The 18,972-nt window shown below is 44.4% G+C and overlaps 1 protein-coding gene across 2 annotated transcripts in view; it reads right to left on the reverse strand.

Moving 5' to 3' along the window:
* Nucleotides 1-241: 241 nt before the first annotated feature.
* The window catches only part of ZBTB7C (zinc finger and BTB domain containing 7C), a 140,657-nt gene continuing 121,926 nt past the window's right edge, over nucleotides 242-18,972 (reverse strand). For both annotated transcript variants that reach the window (XM_077463039.1, XM_077463041.1), the window contains exon 3: nucleotides 242-4,691. In XM_077463039.1, the coding sequence (XP_077319165.1) occupies nucleotides 4,085-4,691 (607 nt within the window). In that variant the 3' untranslated portion in view covers nucleotides 242-4,084. The remainder of the gene's footprint in view (nucleotides 4,692-18,972) is intronic.

Genomic DNA, 18,972 nt, shown 5'->3' on the forward strand with positions numbered 1-18,972 from the left:
CCTTCAAAATTATTTAACGAGACCCTGTTGCCAGACCATCCATTTCAACAACAATTTTAAGATTATATTTGCATTTACTCATGTTCTTTGGGTAAAGAACATGAGTAAATGCAAACATAATCTTAAAATTGTTGTTGAAATGGATGGTCTGGCAACAGGGTCTCGTTAAATAATTTTGAAGGCCTCTTGTGGAGACCACTGATATATCATACACAGCTTATAGAGGCTTCCCTTGTGTAGACATCCAAAAGCCTTGAGACGGCTTCTGGGTGCCACCATCTTCCCCAGAAGACTCAGAACTGTCACTCTTAAATAATACCCCACCGCTCGCTCCAATCCTCGAGGGCAGACATGATTTAAACATGCTTTTAAAATTAGAATAAATCACAGTTTTTTTCAAGAGTGCTTTACGTACAACCCCAAGTCTTTCCTAGTTAAAAAGTAAAAGTGAATTAGTACGTAAATTTCACATGCATCAATGGATTGGAATCAACTGACCACATACATGTATACCTAGGACATGTTCATATACATGTACGTGCCTGTGTGTGTTCTGCGTGTAAGTGCAATTCTTTGGAATGAGTCTGCAACTGCATTTAACTGTACAATTTTCTAGATCTAGGATACAAAAGGAATTTATAGACATTGAAGTAATCTTTTTAAGGGGCTGGTCCATCCCATAATTATATTTCAGGTATAGGTAGAGTCTGGTAGGTAACCACTGTATTTAAAGCATATATAAACCAAAAAATGTATATATTGCAATTTACCAGTCCTTAGAAGTGGTGGCTGCATTTGTTTTCTTTTTTTTCAAGCTTTTTTACCAGGTGGTCCTGTTAGTAACACACTTGCTGTCCATGGATGGCTACACTCATTCTTCCACTGTATCTATGGAAGAAGCTGTATTTCAAACATGTCCATCTTTTTTATCTTCATTACATGGTGGAATGATAGGATTACTGGTTTACTACATAAAATACGATTCTTTGTGCTTTTTTTTAGCTTGTAGGAAGCAATAAGGATAATGCATTTCTAGCAAGATAAACAGGTATCTTTCTGAAATGTCCTGAAATATGAAAGCTTATGTAGCCACAGCACCATACGGACTTGTAAGCTGCGATATATTACGTTTTTAAGGTTTAGATACATTTAAAGATCCTCTTATTATGGTTAACAGTTTTGACTACTTTTGGACCAGTTTGCCACTCCTTGTATTCTCCATAATATATAACAAAAAGAAACCCAACTGTAACGCCGGGACCCCCTCGTCATTGCATAGGAAGGGTAGGACCATCTTCATAATTGTGTAGAGAGGGTAAGAAACTATTAGGTCATTTTAATTATTTTCAAACTCTACTAAAGCCTGAACATTTACCTTTGGGATGACCAATCAAGTGGACTCATCAACAACAGTGGAGGAAGCCATATTGTGGTTTGAACCAATATTCTCGTTATTAATGGGGATATCGTGCAAAGATGGAAAGCCCCTATAGGTTGGCTGTCCAAGGACGCCACCTCCTGTTTGGGTAGGTAAAAGTGGGTCGAATTATCTGCCATCCCATATCTCTCTGGAAATTCAATGATGAAATGGGACAATCACCCTGTGGTAACTCTGTGATGGCCATAGTTGTGGATAAAATTCAGGAACTCAGTCCATTGGTATGAAATATCTGGCCAAATAGCATGCTTTTGAAAGTGGATCTATTTCTTTTGAAACATTAGTATCTTAAAACAGAAACAATCTGACTCTCAGTAGGTGTCCATCTTAGGACATTCCTCCTCAATACCTCTATCCCACAACTCTATCTCTGGTTACCGATAAAATAAAAATTCTGCCACGTTTTTTTACCTTTGATTTTAAGCATGTATTATAAAGCCTGAAAAGGGGATCTAAGGCATCCCAGAATTTTGGCTTAAGTTGGCCAAAAAAGGGGACCACTAAAATTCCAAACTTGTAGAAGGATTCAGATGATCTCATTGTACAATCATGGTAGAAGTGAAAGCCAGGAACATAGAATTATAATTATGACATATGAATGTCAGGGATGGGAGTGCTCAATTATATTGTGAAAATCATCAGCACAAGCAGAGTTCTCCTCCGGTAAAACCCATGTGTCAAGACAATAAGTAGATTCAGGAATAGATGTATACATCTCTTTCAGTTATATCATACTCTTGGCAATTCTATGAGCCAGTTCTCTGGGCACCAAGCCAGAAACGCTTAAAACCCTTTTCCATAGATTTTTTTTGGTGAATTTTTTTACAAAGTAGGGGTCTTTTAACCAACTCTGCCCTATTGTTAAGCTTGAGACTTGCATGCAGAATGTGATAACACATGTGCATTGGCAATTTGTACACTAATCCTAGTAGGGTCAATTTAGACAAGAGCTGACTAACCTATCTCTATGTTTGGAGTGTGGGATAAAATCAACAAAACCCATGTGAGCACAGGCAGATCATGCAAATTCCTTGCAGGCAATCTTTTGGACAAAATGTAAAGCACGGACCCCAGTGCTGCTAGGCATATGTGCTAACTGCTAAGCCATTGTGCCACTCCTGGAACATAGGCAGACAATGTTTATGCAGATCTCAAATTTTCCAGTAAGCGTTGAGCTTGGCTCCAATCGGTTCATCTCCTGAACCTTGTGATTGGTCCTTTAACGGGTAGTTTAACTTGACCCGTAGGGTAGTTCAGGAGGGGGGAAGGGTGGGACCAGTTTTTACTTTTTTTCAAGAAAAGTCAAGCTCTTCTTATAAATTAAGCTGCAAAATCTTAGGATCTGCTGTTTGTTTTAACCTTTGGTTTTCACTGAATTTATTTTTGCTTATTTGTTCAGCTTGAATAGGGCACATTTGGGACAGGTGTACTGTAAATTTTGTAGCAGAGAGCTGATGGCTTTGCTAGGATGGAATTTAGAGGTAATCTTATGTATGACAGAGATCTGTAACAGCAATGGCCCATGTTGTGTCTATGCCAACTTTCCAGGCAACTGTAGTCATCTGTAGATGGCAGTAGTCACACAACTAGATTTTTTATAAACTGTGACCATTTCCCATTGGCCTTTTAGCAACTGGTAAAATTATGGAACAACATAGTTAAAGCGTATCTAAACAAGTATATTGTATTGCCAGTCTTTAGGCTGGACGGGTGTTGAATGAGAAATATTACTTGATTCCCCCATCCACACACTCCATGTCCAATCACTCCCGCTAAGTTATTCTGACAGCAGGAAGACTTCCCCACCATCAGAATACACTGATTAGTCATTAGTCACTATAGCCAGTGGCACTGTTCGCCTGGGAAAATCCCAACAGGCTGGTTGTGTATCGTTAGATCAGCTTCTGTACAACCAGCCTCATGGATCAAAATTTATCTGGTTCCTGCTGAACCGGCTGAATTTCAATCCATGTATGGCCACCTTTAGACCTGGAAGCATTCGTTTTCTTTTTTTCAGGCTTTTGATTCCGTTATTGTTACTTGGTGATTCTGCCAGTAACACACTTCCTGTCCTTTGGAGACAAAGCTCACTCAGCATCAGTATCTATGGAGGAACAGGATGTGTTAGTACTGCAAAACACCTGGCCCCTCCTAATCTCTAGATGTTGGGAAAGGTGTTCTGTAGACCTTAGAGGGAACTGGAACATTTTAACTGTAGTAGAGAGCACAATAAGTTACCAGCTCACAAGATTTGTGGCTGGATCCATTTTTTTGCAATCATTTTTTTTTTTTCAATCGATTTTTTGCATTAATGGAAAAGATGGAACAAAACCCTTCTGATTGTAAATTTTACAGACCAACATGAGAAAATAAGAGAAGTTCATTGGTAGGGTTTACATACACTTTAAATAATACTTTGTTTAGAGTGCCGTATATTCTTAATTTGCTTCACACTAATTGATGAATTGATACTTCAAGAATGAGAGATCCACCTAAAACATGAAACCCACCATACCTTCTACTCTTATATTACCAATTCCTAGTTGTTAAGCTGAATATTGCTTTATTCCACAAAATGGCCAACCCCAATCTGGGCAGTTGTCAAGTTCACTTTCAACCATATTGACAATAAAGCCGACTTAGATTTTAACTGCTTGTCTCAGAAAGGGGAGCATGCTTCAACGTCACACTCCAAGGATCAAAGAACTGCCTTGGGGAAAGGTTGTCCCCCAAAGAAAATGGGTACAGTCCTCCATTCCTGTCTGTGTCTAGGCGGGCCCTCTCCAGTAGCTTCATGTGAGAGTCCTCGTATTGTTTTTCCAAGTCTGTTAAGTTCAGGAGGTTTCTAGGCTCTTCAAGTAGATGTTTTTGGCTAGGCCCTGGAAGGCCAATGGTTCCGGGAGCCACAACGTGGTCTCTGTTGTTCTCCAGACTTGGAGGCATCACCATAAAACCTTCCTCTCCTCCATGGTTGTTGTGCGTAAACAATAAACTGGAATTTCTCCAAGCCGCAGGCTTCCTTCCTCTCCTGGGACGGGACATTCGACAACTTTGTCTCTTGATATGGCGATGGAGGTGATCCGAACGGGTAAAGCTCTTGTAGCAGAACTCGCACTGGTAGGGACGGATTCCAGTGTGAATGCGCATGTGATTCTTCAAGTCGTAATTGTGGACAAACTTAGCGTTGCAGTGGATACACAGATAAGGACGCTCACCTGTATGCTTTCGCATGTGAATTTTCAGCTTGTCTTGTCTGAAAAATAAAAACACATGTAATAATTAATGGGTGCCTTTAATGAAACTTTTGACTCTTCTTATTTTTATATTTCATAAATTAAATTGAATAAAAAGGATATGATCATCTGAGTAGTCATTCAAGCTGTTTTCATAGCTAATGTTTCTATGGAAATAGTTGTATTTTTCATAAATGAGCAATTTATGGCAATTTAAAAGCTCATCTCCAGATACTATTAAAAAGAAGGCCATACACCAGTAGAACTTTGTTAGAGTTTTCACTTTCAAATTTTCTTTCAATTTATGAATGGTCAGCAGTCTCAAATTGATGTTAGTTTTTGACCCTAGAGATGAGAAAATTTAAAGGGGCAAGATGGAAAAATTTTCGAAATTCTAAATGTAAATGTGGCCTTTGGCTAGGAAAAAAATGTACATATTATAATGTGAATGTTCTAAGCATTCCATTCAAGTAGCAGGTGTTGGCAAAATTGTAAGGGCTTTCCAATGAAATGAGTTGACTTAATAATTCAAGCATCTGTTGAAGCCAGGAGGAAGGTTGCTCCATTTCATTTCCTAGCATTGTAGGGAGCCCCAGAGAGGTGTAAGAGCAGCAGTGACGGGCCCAAAGTTAACTGCATGCTGACTGTATACTGTAAATATATGGTGGCAATGCGGCCCTCCTATGCAAAATCACGTACATGGGCGTGATTTTGCACTTCCAGGTCTGGGGTGCATGTGCTCACCGCTGGCGACCCATTCCCATTGTGATTGGACACAGGGGGAGCCAATCAGGGGTCCACGCAAACCTGATGTCCACCTGGTCCCATTGATCATTCCCGAGAGAGACAGAACGGCATGTGAACAAGGCAGATCGCCATTCTGTGTGAAGGTGAGGTAGTGATCCTGTGTTTCTACTAAGCACAGCCTTCCCAGAGTACAAGCACCTCCCCCACACAGTTAGCAAGCACACCCTAGGAACACATTTAACCCTTTGCTCGCCTCTGATGTTAACCCCTTCCCTGCCAGTATCATTAGTACAGAGACAGTGCATTTTTTTTTAGCACTGATCACTGTATTGGTGTCACTGGTTCCTACAAAGTGTCACTTAGTGTCCGATTTGTCCACCGCATTGTCGCAGTCCCGCTATAAGTCACTGATCGCCACCATTACTAGTAAAAAATAAATAAATCCATAAATCTATCCCATAGTTTGTAGACACTATAACTCAGCCTCACAGATCAGGGAATATAGCTCAGCATTACAGATCAGGGTATATATCTCAGCATTACAGATCAGGGTATGTAGCTCAGCCTCACAGATCAGGGTATATAGCTTAACATCACAGATCAGGGTATATAGCTTAACATCACAAATCAGGGTATATAGCTCAGCATTACAGTTTAGGGTATATAGCTCAACATCACAGATCAGGGTATACAGATCAGCATTACAGATAAGGGTATATATCTCAACATTACAGTTCATGGTATACAGCTCAGCATGACAGATCAGAGTATATAGCTCAGCATTACAGATCAGGGTATATAGCTCACCATCACAGATCAGGGTATATAGCTCAGTTTCACAGATCAGGTTATACAGCTCAGCATTACAGGGTATATAGCTCAACAATACAGATCAGGGTATATAGCTAAACATTACAGATCAGGGTATACAGCTAAGCATTACAGATCAGGGAATATAGTTTAGCTTTACAGACCAGGGTATATAGCTCAGCATTACAGATCAGGGTGTATAGCTCAGCATTACAGATCAGGGTATATAGGTCAGTATTACAGATGAGGTATATATGAGGATGATGATGATGATCATCATCATCCTCATCATTGTATAATGCACCACTGCTAGGACATCCACTCTGGCCTGGGCCCAGTCTGCAACCACTGAGTGGGGAGACCTCATCAAGCAGAGAAGCACAGGGGATTGACTGAGGGAAGAGTGTGCGGAGCGGAGGGGCGGCTCACGGCTGTCAGACAATCAGCTTACCTATCTAGGACTTGGAGGAGAGGGAGACTGAGCCTGAGGCCTGTGGCACTGTTAGCTTTACCTACTGTTATCACGCTGCTCAGCTCAGGTTGGCTTCCACCACGTGTCGGTCACAGAGTTAGTCAGTCTCAGAGTCCACTTAACAGCACAGTGAGCCAGCCGGGAAACCGGAAGTGATGACAAGGTGCCGTAAAAAGCACTGCCCAGTCATCCTCCATCCCTGCCAATAAATAAAAAGGACAGGGGACAGAGACAAATCATTGTAGAATAGGAGTGTTTTCGGGCGCATCGCTTGCGCTCCAGACACTCCCTAAACACGGGCAAATCAGCTTCCCAGTTGAAATCAGCTGATTGCAAGATGGGGAAACTTTTCGTAGACTGCTGTGTGTCAGGTGCCTGGACACTCTTAAAGTGACTACTTGTTTTTTTTTTTTGTGAAAAGCTTGGGGGGGGGGGGGGGGCGTGCGCCCCCTATTGATGGGCCACCACTGGTCCCAAGTGGAGTTTACCCCACACATGCACAATGACGGCAATGGAGGTCCCAACCCTTTACTGTCCTAGTGTATGTGCAGGAAATTTCCTAAATGGTGGTTCTGGTGAGGGCAGAGTCAATGAACAGAGGACTGAAGTTCCTCTTTAAAAAAACAGTTGCTGTGTGTTTGCATTAAAATACTAACAGGCTGGCAAGTTGTGTTTCCATAGAAACCAAAGGGAAGGGAAGCTTAGCTTTCAGTGCCTCTGTTGCGAACTTTGAAGATTCATTTTTATTTTCATTTGCTATTGTCACACAAGTGGGTGAGCCCATCCTTTTTTGAAGCCTATTAGAGCCTCTGGCTCCAATCATGTGCTTCTAAGAAAAAAAAAACCCACCATGCGTCCAGTGCCCCACATGTAGATTAAGGGCCGGAACGCATGGATAGGGGGGCGGCGTCCCTGCACCCTGCATTACGGGCCGCCACTGGCAATACCTGTAAATAAGAGACTAAGGCCGCGTACACACGGGCGGACTATCCGTCCAACTAAGTCCGTCAGACAATCCGACAGACAGTCCGTCCTACTTTTGAATGAACGGACTTGACCACACACGATGAACAGACAGTCCGCTGAAAGCTTGCGCGATGACGTGTACGGCACGTACGACGGGACTAGAAATTCGACGTCCAATACACTGCAATGCAACCTTCGGCCGTGTAAATCCTTTCTGAGCATGCGCCATACTTAGTCCGTCGAACTAGCCTACTCACGAGCGGACTGTCCGCTGAAACCAAGTTTGGACGGACAATATTACGGAAATTCCGAAAGACTTAGTCCGCCAGACTGTCCGCTGAAAAAGTCCGCTGAAGCCCACACACGAGCGGATTGTCCGCTGAAACACGTTTCAGCGGACTAAGTTGGACGGACAATCCTCTCGTGTGTACGCGGCCTAACACTTACTTCTACTGCACCCTACGCTGTTTCAACCACTAGGACTAGTCCATTGGGGAATCAAGTGTCAGTCTTCATGGTCAACTGCAGCTCTCACTGGTTCTTCCTGCTGACCCCCACCTCACCAAAAGAGAGAGGTGGAAAAGAAGGTCAGTAGGTGAAACCAGTGACAGCTGTGGTTGACCCAAGAGACTGCCACTCCCAGCCAAGCAGACCTCACATGAGGAGTAAGGCTGGATTCACACCTATGCATTTTTAGTGCTTTTTGCATTTTGCAGATTTGACCTACAGATCGTCTTCCATAGGAAACCATGTTTAATGGACTGTAGTGCAAATCTGCAAAATGCAAAAAGCACTAAAACTGCATAAGTGCGAATCCAGCCTAATAAGGAGTGAAGTAGCACTCAGCAGCATGGGAAGCCACCAGCTTCATCTAAATTCTAGCAGTCAGGGTCACTTTTATTTTGTTTTCTTACTTAGGTAAATGTTATTATCCTAATGCAAATAATATTGCAATACCAATAATAAAATGATCATAGCACATCCCACCACTATCAAAACTGCCTTTGTCCTCCTTAATCTCATGGACCAGACAGGGGACAAAGCTCAGGAACCTTCCCTTGTTCCACACTGCACCTCAATTCAAGAAAACGGGCCACACACCAATGAACAAGCAAGTAGGTTCTAGCACATACTGGGAGCATTCCACCTCTAGCCACTCCTCCAACGAGTTTCACCCATGACAGGGCTTAATCATGGAGAGAGACCAATAATAAAATAATCAATGGGCAAGCAACACCTAAGTCAATGTGTACCTAAGTAACTCCTCCATCCAAATAGATAACCGTCAGCATCATTCAACCAACACACTTTCCCTTACCCAAGATCTATAAACTTTGGGGTGTCTACTGGGATCTGAAGATAGCCAGTCACCCACTTCTGCTAGAACAGTGTACATTTCTATCTGTCCATGAGTTGTGTAGTGAACACAGTGCTTGCTACATGAGTAATTACCATGTCTACTGCTGGTAATAAAAAGAGAGCGGGCCCTTTTATTCCTAAAAGCAGGGTTTTGTAGAGTGTCCCATTCAAAAACTGAGGCCAAACAAGTGGCAGTCTGCAGCGGATCAAAGCACAGGATGCGTCTCATTGTATGAGCCGTATATAACTGGTCCTGATGGCTTCCTGTTAGGACTCTGCTAACACTTGGTTATGGCTGGAGAAGTAAACTTGACTGACATAAACACAATGAACTCCACAAACCTCCAAACTTTGTTCCATTACCTACAGTAAGACATTGATAATGCAGTGAGGTAACCCAACAATGGGGTCCGTGCATTGAGATTTGCGACCTCTCAGCCCAGCTACACTGCTCTCTAATGCGGCGTACACACGATTGGAATTCTCGTCGGAAAAAGCTCTGATGGTTTTCCCGACGGAATTCCGACAGAATTCCGCTCAAGATGTCTTGCCTACACACGGTCACACCAAATTCCGTTCGTTTATAACGCGGTGACGTACAACATGTACGACGAGACTAGAAAAAGGAAGTTCAATAGCCAGTAGCCAATAGCTTCTGTCTCGTAGTTGAATCTGAGCATGCGTGATTTTTGGCATGTCGGAATTGCATACACATGATCGGAATTTCCGATAGATAGTTTTTCCATCTGGAAAATTGAGAACATGCTATCAATTTTTGGCTGGCGGAAATTTCGGACAGCTAAATTTCGATGGAGCATACGGTCGCATTTTCAGATGAAAAGCTCTCATCAGTCTTTTTCTGGCCGGAATTCCGATTGTGTGTACGTGGCATTAGTTGCAAGAGTTGCATAGATGTCAGGATTTACATATGCACATTCAAGTTCAGAGAGTAAAATGGAACCCCACATAAGGGTTACAGATTTTACGGAGTGAATACTGCTGCGTTGGTAGTCTTTGGGGATTTCTCATCAATCCAGTAAAACTTTTATATCTAAAGAAAATTATAAGGAAACTCCAATAAATTTAGAAACAATATTTCAAAAATACAAAAATCTGTATTTAGAAACTTATAGCTGTAGCTTTTTTTATTTTTATCAGCCTTGTTGGGGGGGCTTTGGTGAGATATCAGGAGGACACCTGACATCTCCCCTTTGAGACAGGGAAAGGGACTGAAGACACAGATTCCCCAGTCCCTTTCTCTGCAGCCTTATCTGCACTGGAGATGAATGGAGATGAGACAGAGGCGCCTCTCCATTCATAAACTGAAGCACCGTAAACACGGTTCACGATGCTCAGTTATGAATGGACAGTTCAATCAGAAAAGGAAGGAGCCAATAAATGACAGATTTACCGGCTCCTTCCTCCGCTCTCCATCCTGACGGATCCAGGACGAGGGGGGGACCGGAGGAGGAGAAGGACACAGGAAGCCAAAGGAGGACCCTGGGAGCCAGAAGAGGAACAGGAGGAGGACACCGGGAGCCGGATGAGGAGCCAAAGGAGGACACCGGGAACCAGATGAGGAGACGGAGGAGGACAATGGGAACTGGATGAGGAGATGGAGGAGGACACCGGGAGCTGGATGAGGAGACGGAGGAGGACACCGGGAGCCGGAGGAGGGAATGGGGGCCCAGAGATTAGGAACATTTGATTGGCAGTCGGGAATGATCAGTGCGGTGGTGTGGGGAGTTAGAATCACTAATCTCCCTGTGTGGCTTTCAATGAAGCAGCTGACAGCCATGGGAGGGAGAGCAGGTGAAGCGGCTGTCTGTTGCTTCATTGAAAGCCAGGCAGGGATATCAGTGCTTGTAACTTCCCCCATCACCGCACCGATCATCTGTGAGGCTGCCTGCCCCCTGCTGAGCTCAGGGTGCCGGGGCTGGTACAACAGGGCTGGCTGTACTGGGTTATCAGTGGCCCTGCCTGGCGCCGCCCCTGCCGGGGACAAAACCGGGGACAGGCTTGGTCCAGGGACAGCGTCCTCAGTCTGGGGACTGAGTAAGGGAGAGCTATAAACCCTATCAGACTTTTTTGTTGCCCCACAGTGTCCCATTGCAGAAATTTCCCTTCACTTCCTGTCCCAAAGCCAAACAGGAAAAAGGAGGAAATCCCTGCAATTTAAGGGAATTTCTTGGGGCCCCCCAGATCACCAGAATTTGTGTCTCCATTGGAAGATCTCCCTTCTATTACTTTTCTGGGGACAATTCAAAATGTGTGATTTTCCTTTACTTTCACTTTCAATGATAATGGTAAACAGGACAAATAGAGAGGGGGAATCTACATAACGGGGCACAGACAGCAATAAAAACTGACAGGTGTTCTAATCCTTCTGCACTTCAAACCACTATCCAAAACCACAAAAAAAAAAGTTTTGCCCTTAGTTATACTTAAACCTAAAGTGACACACTGCATCTGGGGGCAGGCCACAGTGGTATGCTGCATCTGGTGGCAAGTGACAAGCTCAGGGTTCCCAATGATTCTGTATTATGATGCGTTGAACTATTTCATTATATAGTACAATGTAGTAATAGAAATAATATGATTTGATCATAGTGATACCATATCAAGCATGGTGTTGGGGTGATATAAGTGCTAAAACCAGCCATTCACCTGACAAATCACTCGCCCCTGAAATCCCTGTCATCTCAGAGATTCATTCAATACCCCTCCCCCTGGTCCTTGGCAAAATTGTCCCTGAATGGTAGTTTGGAAATGTGGTCACCCTAGTTCAGAGGTGGGTAGGGGGTGGTGCTAAGGGATGCTGTTCAGAGGTGGGTAGGAGGTGGAACCAAGAGATGGTGTTCAGAGGTGGGTAGGGGGTGGAACCAAGAGATGGTGTTCAGAAGTGGGTATGGGGTGTAACCAAAGGATCATGTTCAGAGGTGGGTAGGTGGTGGAACCAAAAGATGGTGTTCAGAAGTGTGTAGGGGGTGTAACCAAGGGATGGTGTTCAGAGGTGGGTAGGGGGTAGGAACCAAGGGATGGTGTTCAGAAGTGGGTAGGGGGTGTAACCAAGGGATGGTGTTCAGAGGTGGGTAGGGGGTAGGAACCAAGGGATGGTGTTCAGAGGTGGATAGGGGGTAGGAACCATGGAATGGTGTTCAGAGGTAGGTAGGGGGTGGTACTAATCGATGGTGTTCAGAGGTAGGTAGGGGGTGGAACCAAGGGATGGTGTTCAGAGGTGAGTAGGGGTGGAACCAAGGCATGGTGTTCAGAAGTGGGTAGGGGGTGTAACCAAGGGATGGTGTTCAGAGGTGGGTAGGGGGTAGGAACCAAGGGATGGTGTTTAGAGGTGGATAGGGGGTAGGAACCATGGAATGGTGTTCAGAGGTAGGTAGGGGGTGGTGCTAATCAATGGTGTTCAGAAGTGGGTAGGGGGTGGGACCAAGGGATGGTGTTCAGAGGTGGGTAGGGGGTTTGTAGCTAAGGGATGGTGTTCAGAGGTGAGTAGGGGTGGAACCAAGGCATGGTGTTCAGAAGTGGGTAGGGGTTGGGACCAAGGGATGGTGTTCAGAGGTGGGTTGGGGGTGGTGCTAAGGGATGGTGTTCAGAGGTGGGTAGGGGGTGTTGCTAAGGGATGGTGTTTAGAGGTGGGTAGGGGGTGGTGCTAAGGGATGGTGTTCAGAGGTGGAACCAAGGCATGGAGTTCAGAAGTGGGTAGGGGGTGGAACCAAGGGATGGTGTTCAGAGGTGGGTAGTGTGAGGTGCTAAGGGATGGTGTTCAGAGGTGGGTAGGGTGAGGTGCTAAGGGATGGTGTTCAGAGGTGGGTAGGGGCTGGTGCTAAGGGATGGTGTTCAGAGGTGGGTAGGGGGTGGAACCCAGAGATGGTGTTCAGAGGTGGGTAGGGGGTGGGGATAATGGGTGACTTGGACTAGGAAGGGGGAAGTTTCTGCACCTAATCTCTAAGGAAAAAATCCCTGGTTACAGCAAACTGTTTTTTTCCTTTTGAGATAAAGGTTTTGCATGAATAAATAAAAGCTGACCATTGTAAGCACCCCTTTCCAGTGTTAAGTGGTTTATCTCATCCATGTCAACTGATACATTCTGCAGGAGAGCTTGTGCTTTTGAAAAACAACAGACTTGATGGCTGGATCACCAGATGAAAATAGAAGAAAGAAAGCCTAAAAAGAAAACGAATGCAGCCATCTCATCTAAGGATTGGTAATCTGCAATATAATATATATAATTGCTTTTGGGTTTAATACCGCTTTATCAGATCAAATGGGAGCAGATAGGAGAAGCTGATTGCTGGAAACCGGAGGGAACGCATCCGGCGCTCACATACTAAATCATCCTCGTATTTATTTAAAATGTATATTTCATAATCCGTTGCCTCCATTGCTCCCTCCCTGCTCTCATATAGCAGAGCTTGGTGTTTCCCTCCCCCGGAGACATGTGTGATCCTGCACTGATGAGCTCTGAGATATCGTATCACCTCTTTTCTGTATCATGGCTCCCCTTCCAGACAATGCAGGCAGGCTCTATCCTGGATCTTCGTCACCTTCCATCTCCTTCCACTTCCACCCTTTTCTATCTCACTCAGGAATCTTCTATGTGTGGCCCAGACATAACATGAGCCGGACTGAGAAGGAGCAGGGGGATGATCCTGAGGCTGAATATATCCTTCACAGTGACATACCTCCCAAACTTCCAACTTGAGAATGAGGGACACTTACCCTACGCTCCTATGCGCTTTTCTGCGCGTTTTCTGTTTTGAAGAAACACAATACAGTCTATTTAACATGGTATTATCCTATTGGGACACATTCACATCTATGCGTTTTTCATCCGGTGCGTTTTTGGAAAGGGTTGGGGACTTCCCCCCCCTCCCCCGCAGCAGATTGCATTTTACGTGTAATAGACTTCAATGGAGTCGCACCAGAAATGCAAGCTTTGCTTTTTGATGTGTTTTTAATGTGTTTGGTGTCCCCCCCCCCCTTAAAAACACTGTATACATTATACTACCAAAAGTATTGGGACACCTGCATTTACACGCATGTGCACTTTAATGGCATCCCAGTCTTAATCCGTAGGGTTCAGTATTGAGTTGGCCCACCCTTTGCAGCTATAACAGCTTCAACTCTTCTGGGAAGGCTGTACACAAGGTTTAGGAGTGTGCCTATGGGAATGTTTGACCATTCTTCCACAAGCGCATTTGTGAGGTTAGGCACTGATGTTGGACGGGAAGGCCTGGCTCGCAGTCTCCCCTCTAATTATTCATCCCAAAGGTGTTCTATTAAGTTGAGGTCAGGACTCTGTACAGGCCAGTCAAGTTCCTTCACCTCAAACTCGCTCATTCATGTCTTTATGGTTCATTAGATGCTGCAGCAGCTTGTCAGATAGAGCCTGTGTCATTTCTTAGGTGAAAGACATTCAGTATCATTTAGCCCAGGGGTGTCCAACCCACCGCCCAAGAAGGTTCAACATGTGCCCCCCCCCCCTCCCCAGATTTCAGTTGTGCCCCCCTCCAAACACCCATGCTCACAACCGCTCTAAGCCCCTGTACACACAGTCGGAGAATCTGTCGGAATGCGTCTTATCCGACCGTGTCGTCAGATAATCCGACTGAGTGTGGTATGCATCGAACTGATTCCGTCCGAATCTCCGTCCGATCCAATTTTCCAACATGTTGGAAATATTTCCCGACCAACTGGGCCGGTCGGACCTAATCCGATCATGTGTATAGCATTTTGATCGGACCAAGTGCCACGCATGCTCAGATCAAATTCCTACATCAAAGCTATTGGCTACTAGCCTGAATGTAGTCCCATCGTAACGAAATTACGTCATCACGTTCTGAAAGATCGGATTTTTCGCCAACTTGGCCCGACCGTGTGTATGCAACAGTTTCGGACACAATCCGTCGGACTAAATCCGACGGGCAAAATCCGACGGATTTGGTTGGCAAAATCTCCGACCGTGTGTACAGGGGCTAACACCCCCTCCCCCCCCCCCCCACACACACATACTCATACCTCCTAACATTTTGAGATGGGAATGAGGGACACCTACCAGCAAATGTATGTAGGCAAGGGACACGCCCCCTGCCACACACCCTTTAAGGAGAAGTAACCCAAAGAAAGGTTAATTAAATCCACAATGGCTTTTTTTTTTACCACTACTATTGTTTTATGTTAGCTTTTATTAAATGTACAAATGCAGGAATTTACAATTTGGATGAAAGATTTAGCACTGGGAAACCCTTTTTGAAAGATAAAAAGTGCATTTTATATACAACTATATAGATCAGACCAAAATGAGGGACAAATGAGGAGGAAAGAGGGACAGAGGGACATTGTTCCAAATCAGGGACAGTTCCTCGAAATCAGGGACAGTTGGGAGCTATGTATATATATATATAGTTGAAATCCAATCCCCTTATCTATTTTTTTTTTTCTTTTAATACTAGCATGGCTTCATCGCAAAAGAAAACTCTAATACAGGAGGAGTGTTAGTGGCCACATCTCCAGGTGAAAACAGAGGGGGAAAAAAAAGCCTATAAAAGAAAACGAATGCAGCCACCACATCTAAGGATTGGTAAGCTGCAATATATTAAATTTTGGTTTTGCATTTAATACAGCTTTAAGGTTTAAATTCATGGATTTGATTCAAGAGCTATGACATTATGGGGTTTATTTATGAAAGGCAAATCCACTTTGCACTCCAAGTGCACTTGAATGTTCAGTCTCTCTAAATCTAAGGGGTAGATTTGAAATGAGGGGAAGCACTGCTGATTTTATCATCCAATCATGTGGGAAGCTAAAATGCTGTTTTTTATTTTCCTTGTATGTCCCCCTCGGGTCTACAGCGACTGCACTGCCAAGTGCATTTGCACTGCAAAGTGGATTTTCCTTTAGTAAATAACCCCCAATGAGTCAGTATTAATCTTTTGGGTGTAATGTATAACGCATATGGCATCAATTATTTGCACCAAAAACAACCAAGGAAATTCTCAGAAGCTTAAATTATCTTTTTTTTTTTTTTTCGGTTTGCATGTGTGGGCACCTTTAGATTCGGCTCACAGTACCCACTTGATGCCCTTTAAAGATAGACAACAAATGCAATAAACAATTGCATTTGAAAAAAAAATATATATATAAAATTATTTTTTTAGCAGTGGCCCTCAACTGGAAGCCTGAAGGGCCACGTGGCTCCAATCTAAAAGCGCTCCCTTTATAATCTTTGTTTTTCCTTTTCGCTTTCATTGCATCACGTTGTCTCAGCTCCTCACCCCTCAGTGGTGCAATCTGCCAATGCGATTTGATTTTTATGGTTATGTTTAACATTGGGCACTAGATGGCAGCAGAGTCCCATGGTCTGTTCTATAACCTGTCTTCTATGGAAGGTCTCTCCCTTACCCCATGCTTTATGAATTTCTTCTGAAAACAGACCTTCACATGTCTTCTCTGTTTAAAGTCATGAGGCCAAATCCTTCCTCACAAGTAATTATTGCGTCATTGTCCTAAGAGGCACATAATCACTCAGATGTTTGCTGCGGCAAGAAGGTTCCTCACATTTTAGAGATGTTTTAAATAGCGTATGAGGTCAGGGCAAGCTTTACAGAAGGGAGGGTCAACGTGTACTGGAAGGATAACACTGAACATGGGTGGAATTTAAAATATGATAAAAGAAAAATATGTCTAGTTTAAGATTCAAGAATAAGAATGACCATTTTTAAATGGAAAAAGAACTGGTTTGGTTCCTTTTCCTAGCCAAAACATTTGGAAAGAGTAGACAATAGTGATCTAGCATCCTCCTAGGTAGGTACTAGGTTTGGTAAATTTAGTTACGAGCTCATTGTAATCACTGATTATGTTGACTGCAGGATTGGATGCTTCCTCCATCTGTCTGGAGGGTACTGAAAGATAGTGGGCTGGAAGAGTCAAATCAGCAGCTGAATATTTATGCAGCCCTAGCCAATCCCTGGGGAAAGGTGCCCAGACGGTGGCTGGGAGGGAGCATAAATACTCTGGGACTTGGAAAGAAGGGTTCTTTTTCGGGCAGGAAGAGATCCCGGCCTGGAGGACTGCTGCCCTTCTGGGCAGGCCTTCCATGTGTCTGCTGTTCATCGAGGTCCCAGCCAGGGCTGCTGTTTGAAACCAAAGGCCCCAAACAGACAACCTGACACGAGGCACAATGTAGCCAATGCTTCAGTTATGAATGAACACAGTTAGTGATTGGTACACATCATGCCAGGGCTGTCTTTAATATTGATTGGACCCTGGGCAAATATTTTCTTGGGGGCCCCCCCATGCAATTTCACTTTCCACCTGCTCTGAGACATACATTAAATAGCAGCTAGACTTAAAATCAGTTTACTGTATCAGATCAGGTAGAAATTGTGATTGGTTGCCAGCAGTTACAGCATATCATTACTCCTTACTGACTGGTTGCTAGAGGTTACAGCACACATTACAGCTCACTGATTAGTTACTAGAGGTTACAGCACATCATCTCCTCAATGCAGGGGAGCATGATATACATATGAATGCTGCCTTTATTTACATCTCAATGCAGCTGACCGCAGCTATTTACTTATGAATGCCGGTTATTTACATGTAAACACAGGGTCTGCAGGTGAGTCATCTGTACACAGCAACAGGGCAGAGCTGGGCAGCATTAGTACCAGCACTTCACACTGAGATATCGGGACACGGCAAGGGATTAAAACTTCAAGGGAATTTAAACTGGGATAGTTGGAAAGTATGAGGCAGCTGCTTTGGGCCTCACAACAATTACAGGGCCCAGGGCAGCTGCCCCTTTTGCCATGCCTTAAAGACGGCCCTGCATCATGCCTAAGGAAGGGGCTGGTAGATATGACATTTAACAGACGCTTCCCTCACTCTCCACTTTGAAGGATCCTATTGTGTGTTTGCAGCTTCTGGCATGAGATAGAGGAGGGAAGCCGGAAGCACTGCATGGTAGAGAGGACACACAGGGGGGCCTGAGCAGCAGAGGGAAAAATATGGTGCACAGGGAGGGTGATCGGTGTGGATGGGGGAGGGGGGAGATTACCGGAACCGATCCTCTGTATGCATCTCTCTGCAGCTGAAAGCCAACAGGAGGGAGAGGAGTAGAAGCCAGCTTTCAGCTGCTACTTTTTGGTTACAGGAATTGCCCCCCCACCGCACCTCCCTGCCCACATCTGCTTCACCCTGCTCCTTGGGCCCCCCTGCTGGCCCAGGCCCAGTACAGGAGGATCAGTGGTAACCCCTTATCCACGGCTCTGGTCCCAGCTATGCTAGCTGGGGGGCCTGTTCTGCCAAAAGTTTGCTGGAGCTGAATGAGGGATTTTCTTTTTGGGATCTGGTCTGGAGAATCAGAAAAGGGGTCTGGAAGATATTAGAAGGAGGCATTCAATTATGCAAGGACTTTAAGTGAGTACAGACCGGTATGGGAGATCCCTGAGACTGTGTGCTACTACTATCCCTCCTGTACTAGAGTCAACGTTGCCCAAAGAGGACATTATCTATGGTGTCCTAGTATAGCTCAGCTCAATATATTTGATGCAAGCAAGGATTCCTAGAAGGTTCTTAGGCGGAAGATGAGCGTCCTCAAGTGACTGTGTAATGTTGCTGGTGTATCCCACAGTTACCAGCTATCCAAGTTTAGATTTTTGCAATAAAGTATCAGAAAAGCATACCCCTAGACCTGAACAGAATGAGTGTGACTGTGTACTGGCACCATGTGCAACTACTGGGAAAGAGCCTAGGGACCCAAACAGTGGGCTCCTATGGGGGTGAGCACTACAGTTAGAAACCCTGTCAATTTTTTTATGTCTGTGTTCCATAGGGGAGATTTCTCTTCGGAAGTGGCAGGAAATCTCTGCAACTGAGGAGAAATCCTCTCTTAGACAGTTGTCACCGAAGCATCCATGTTCATTTGAAAA

This window comes from Lithobates pipiens, unplaced genomic scaffold (genome assembly GCF_037356315.1).
Source record: "Lithobates pipiens isolate NorthernLeopardFrog02 unplaced genomic scaffold, aLitPip1_a1.2 Scaffold_3, whole genome shotgun sequence".
NCBI classification, from domain to species: Eukaryota; Metazoa; Chordata; class Amphibia; order Anura; family Ranidae; genus Lithobates; species Lithobates pipiens.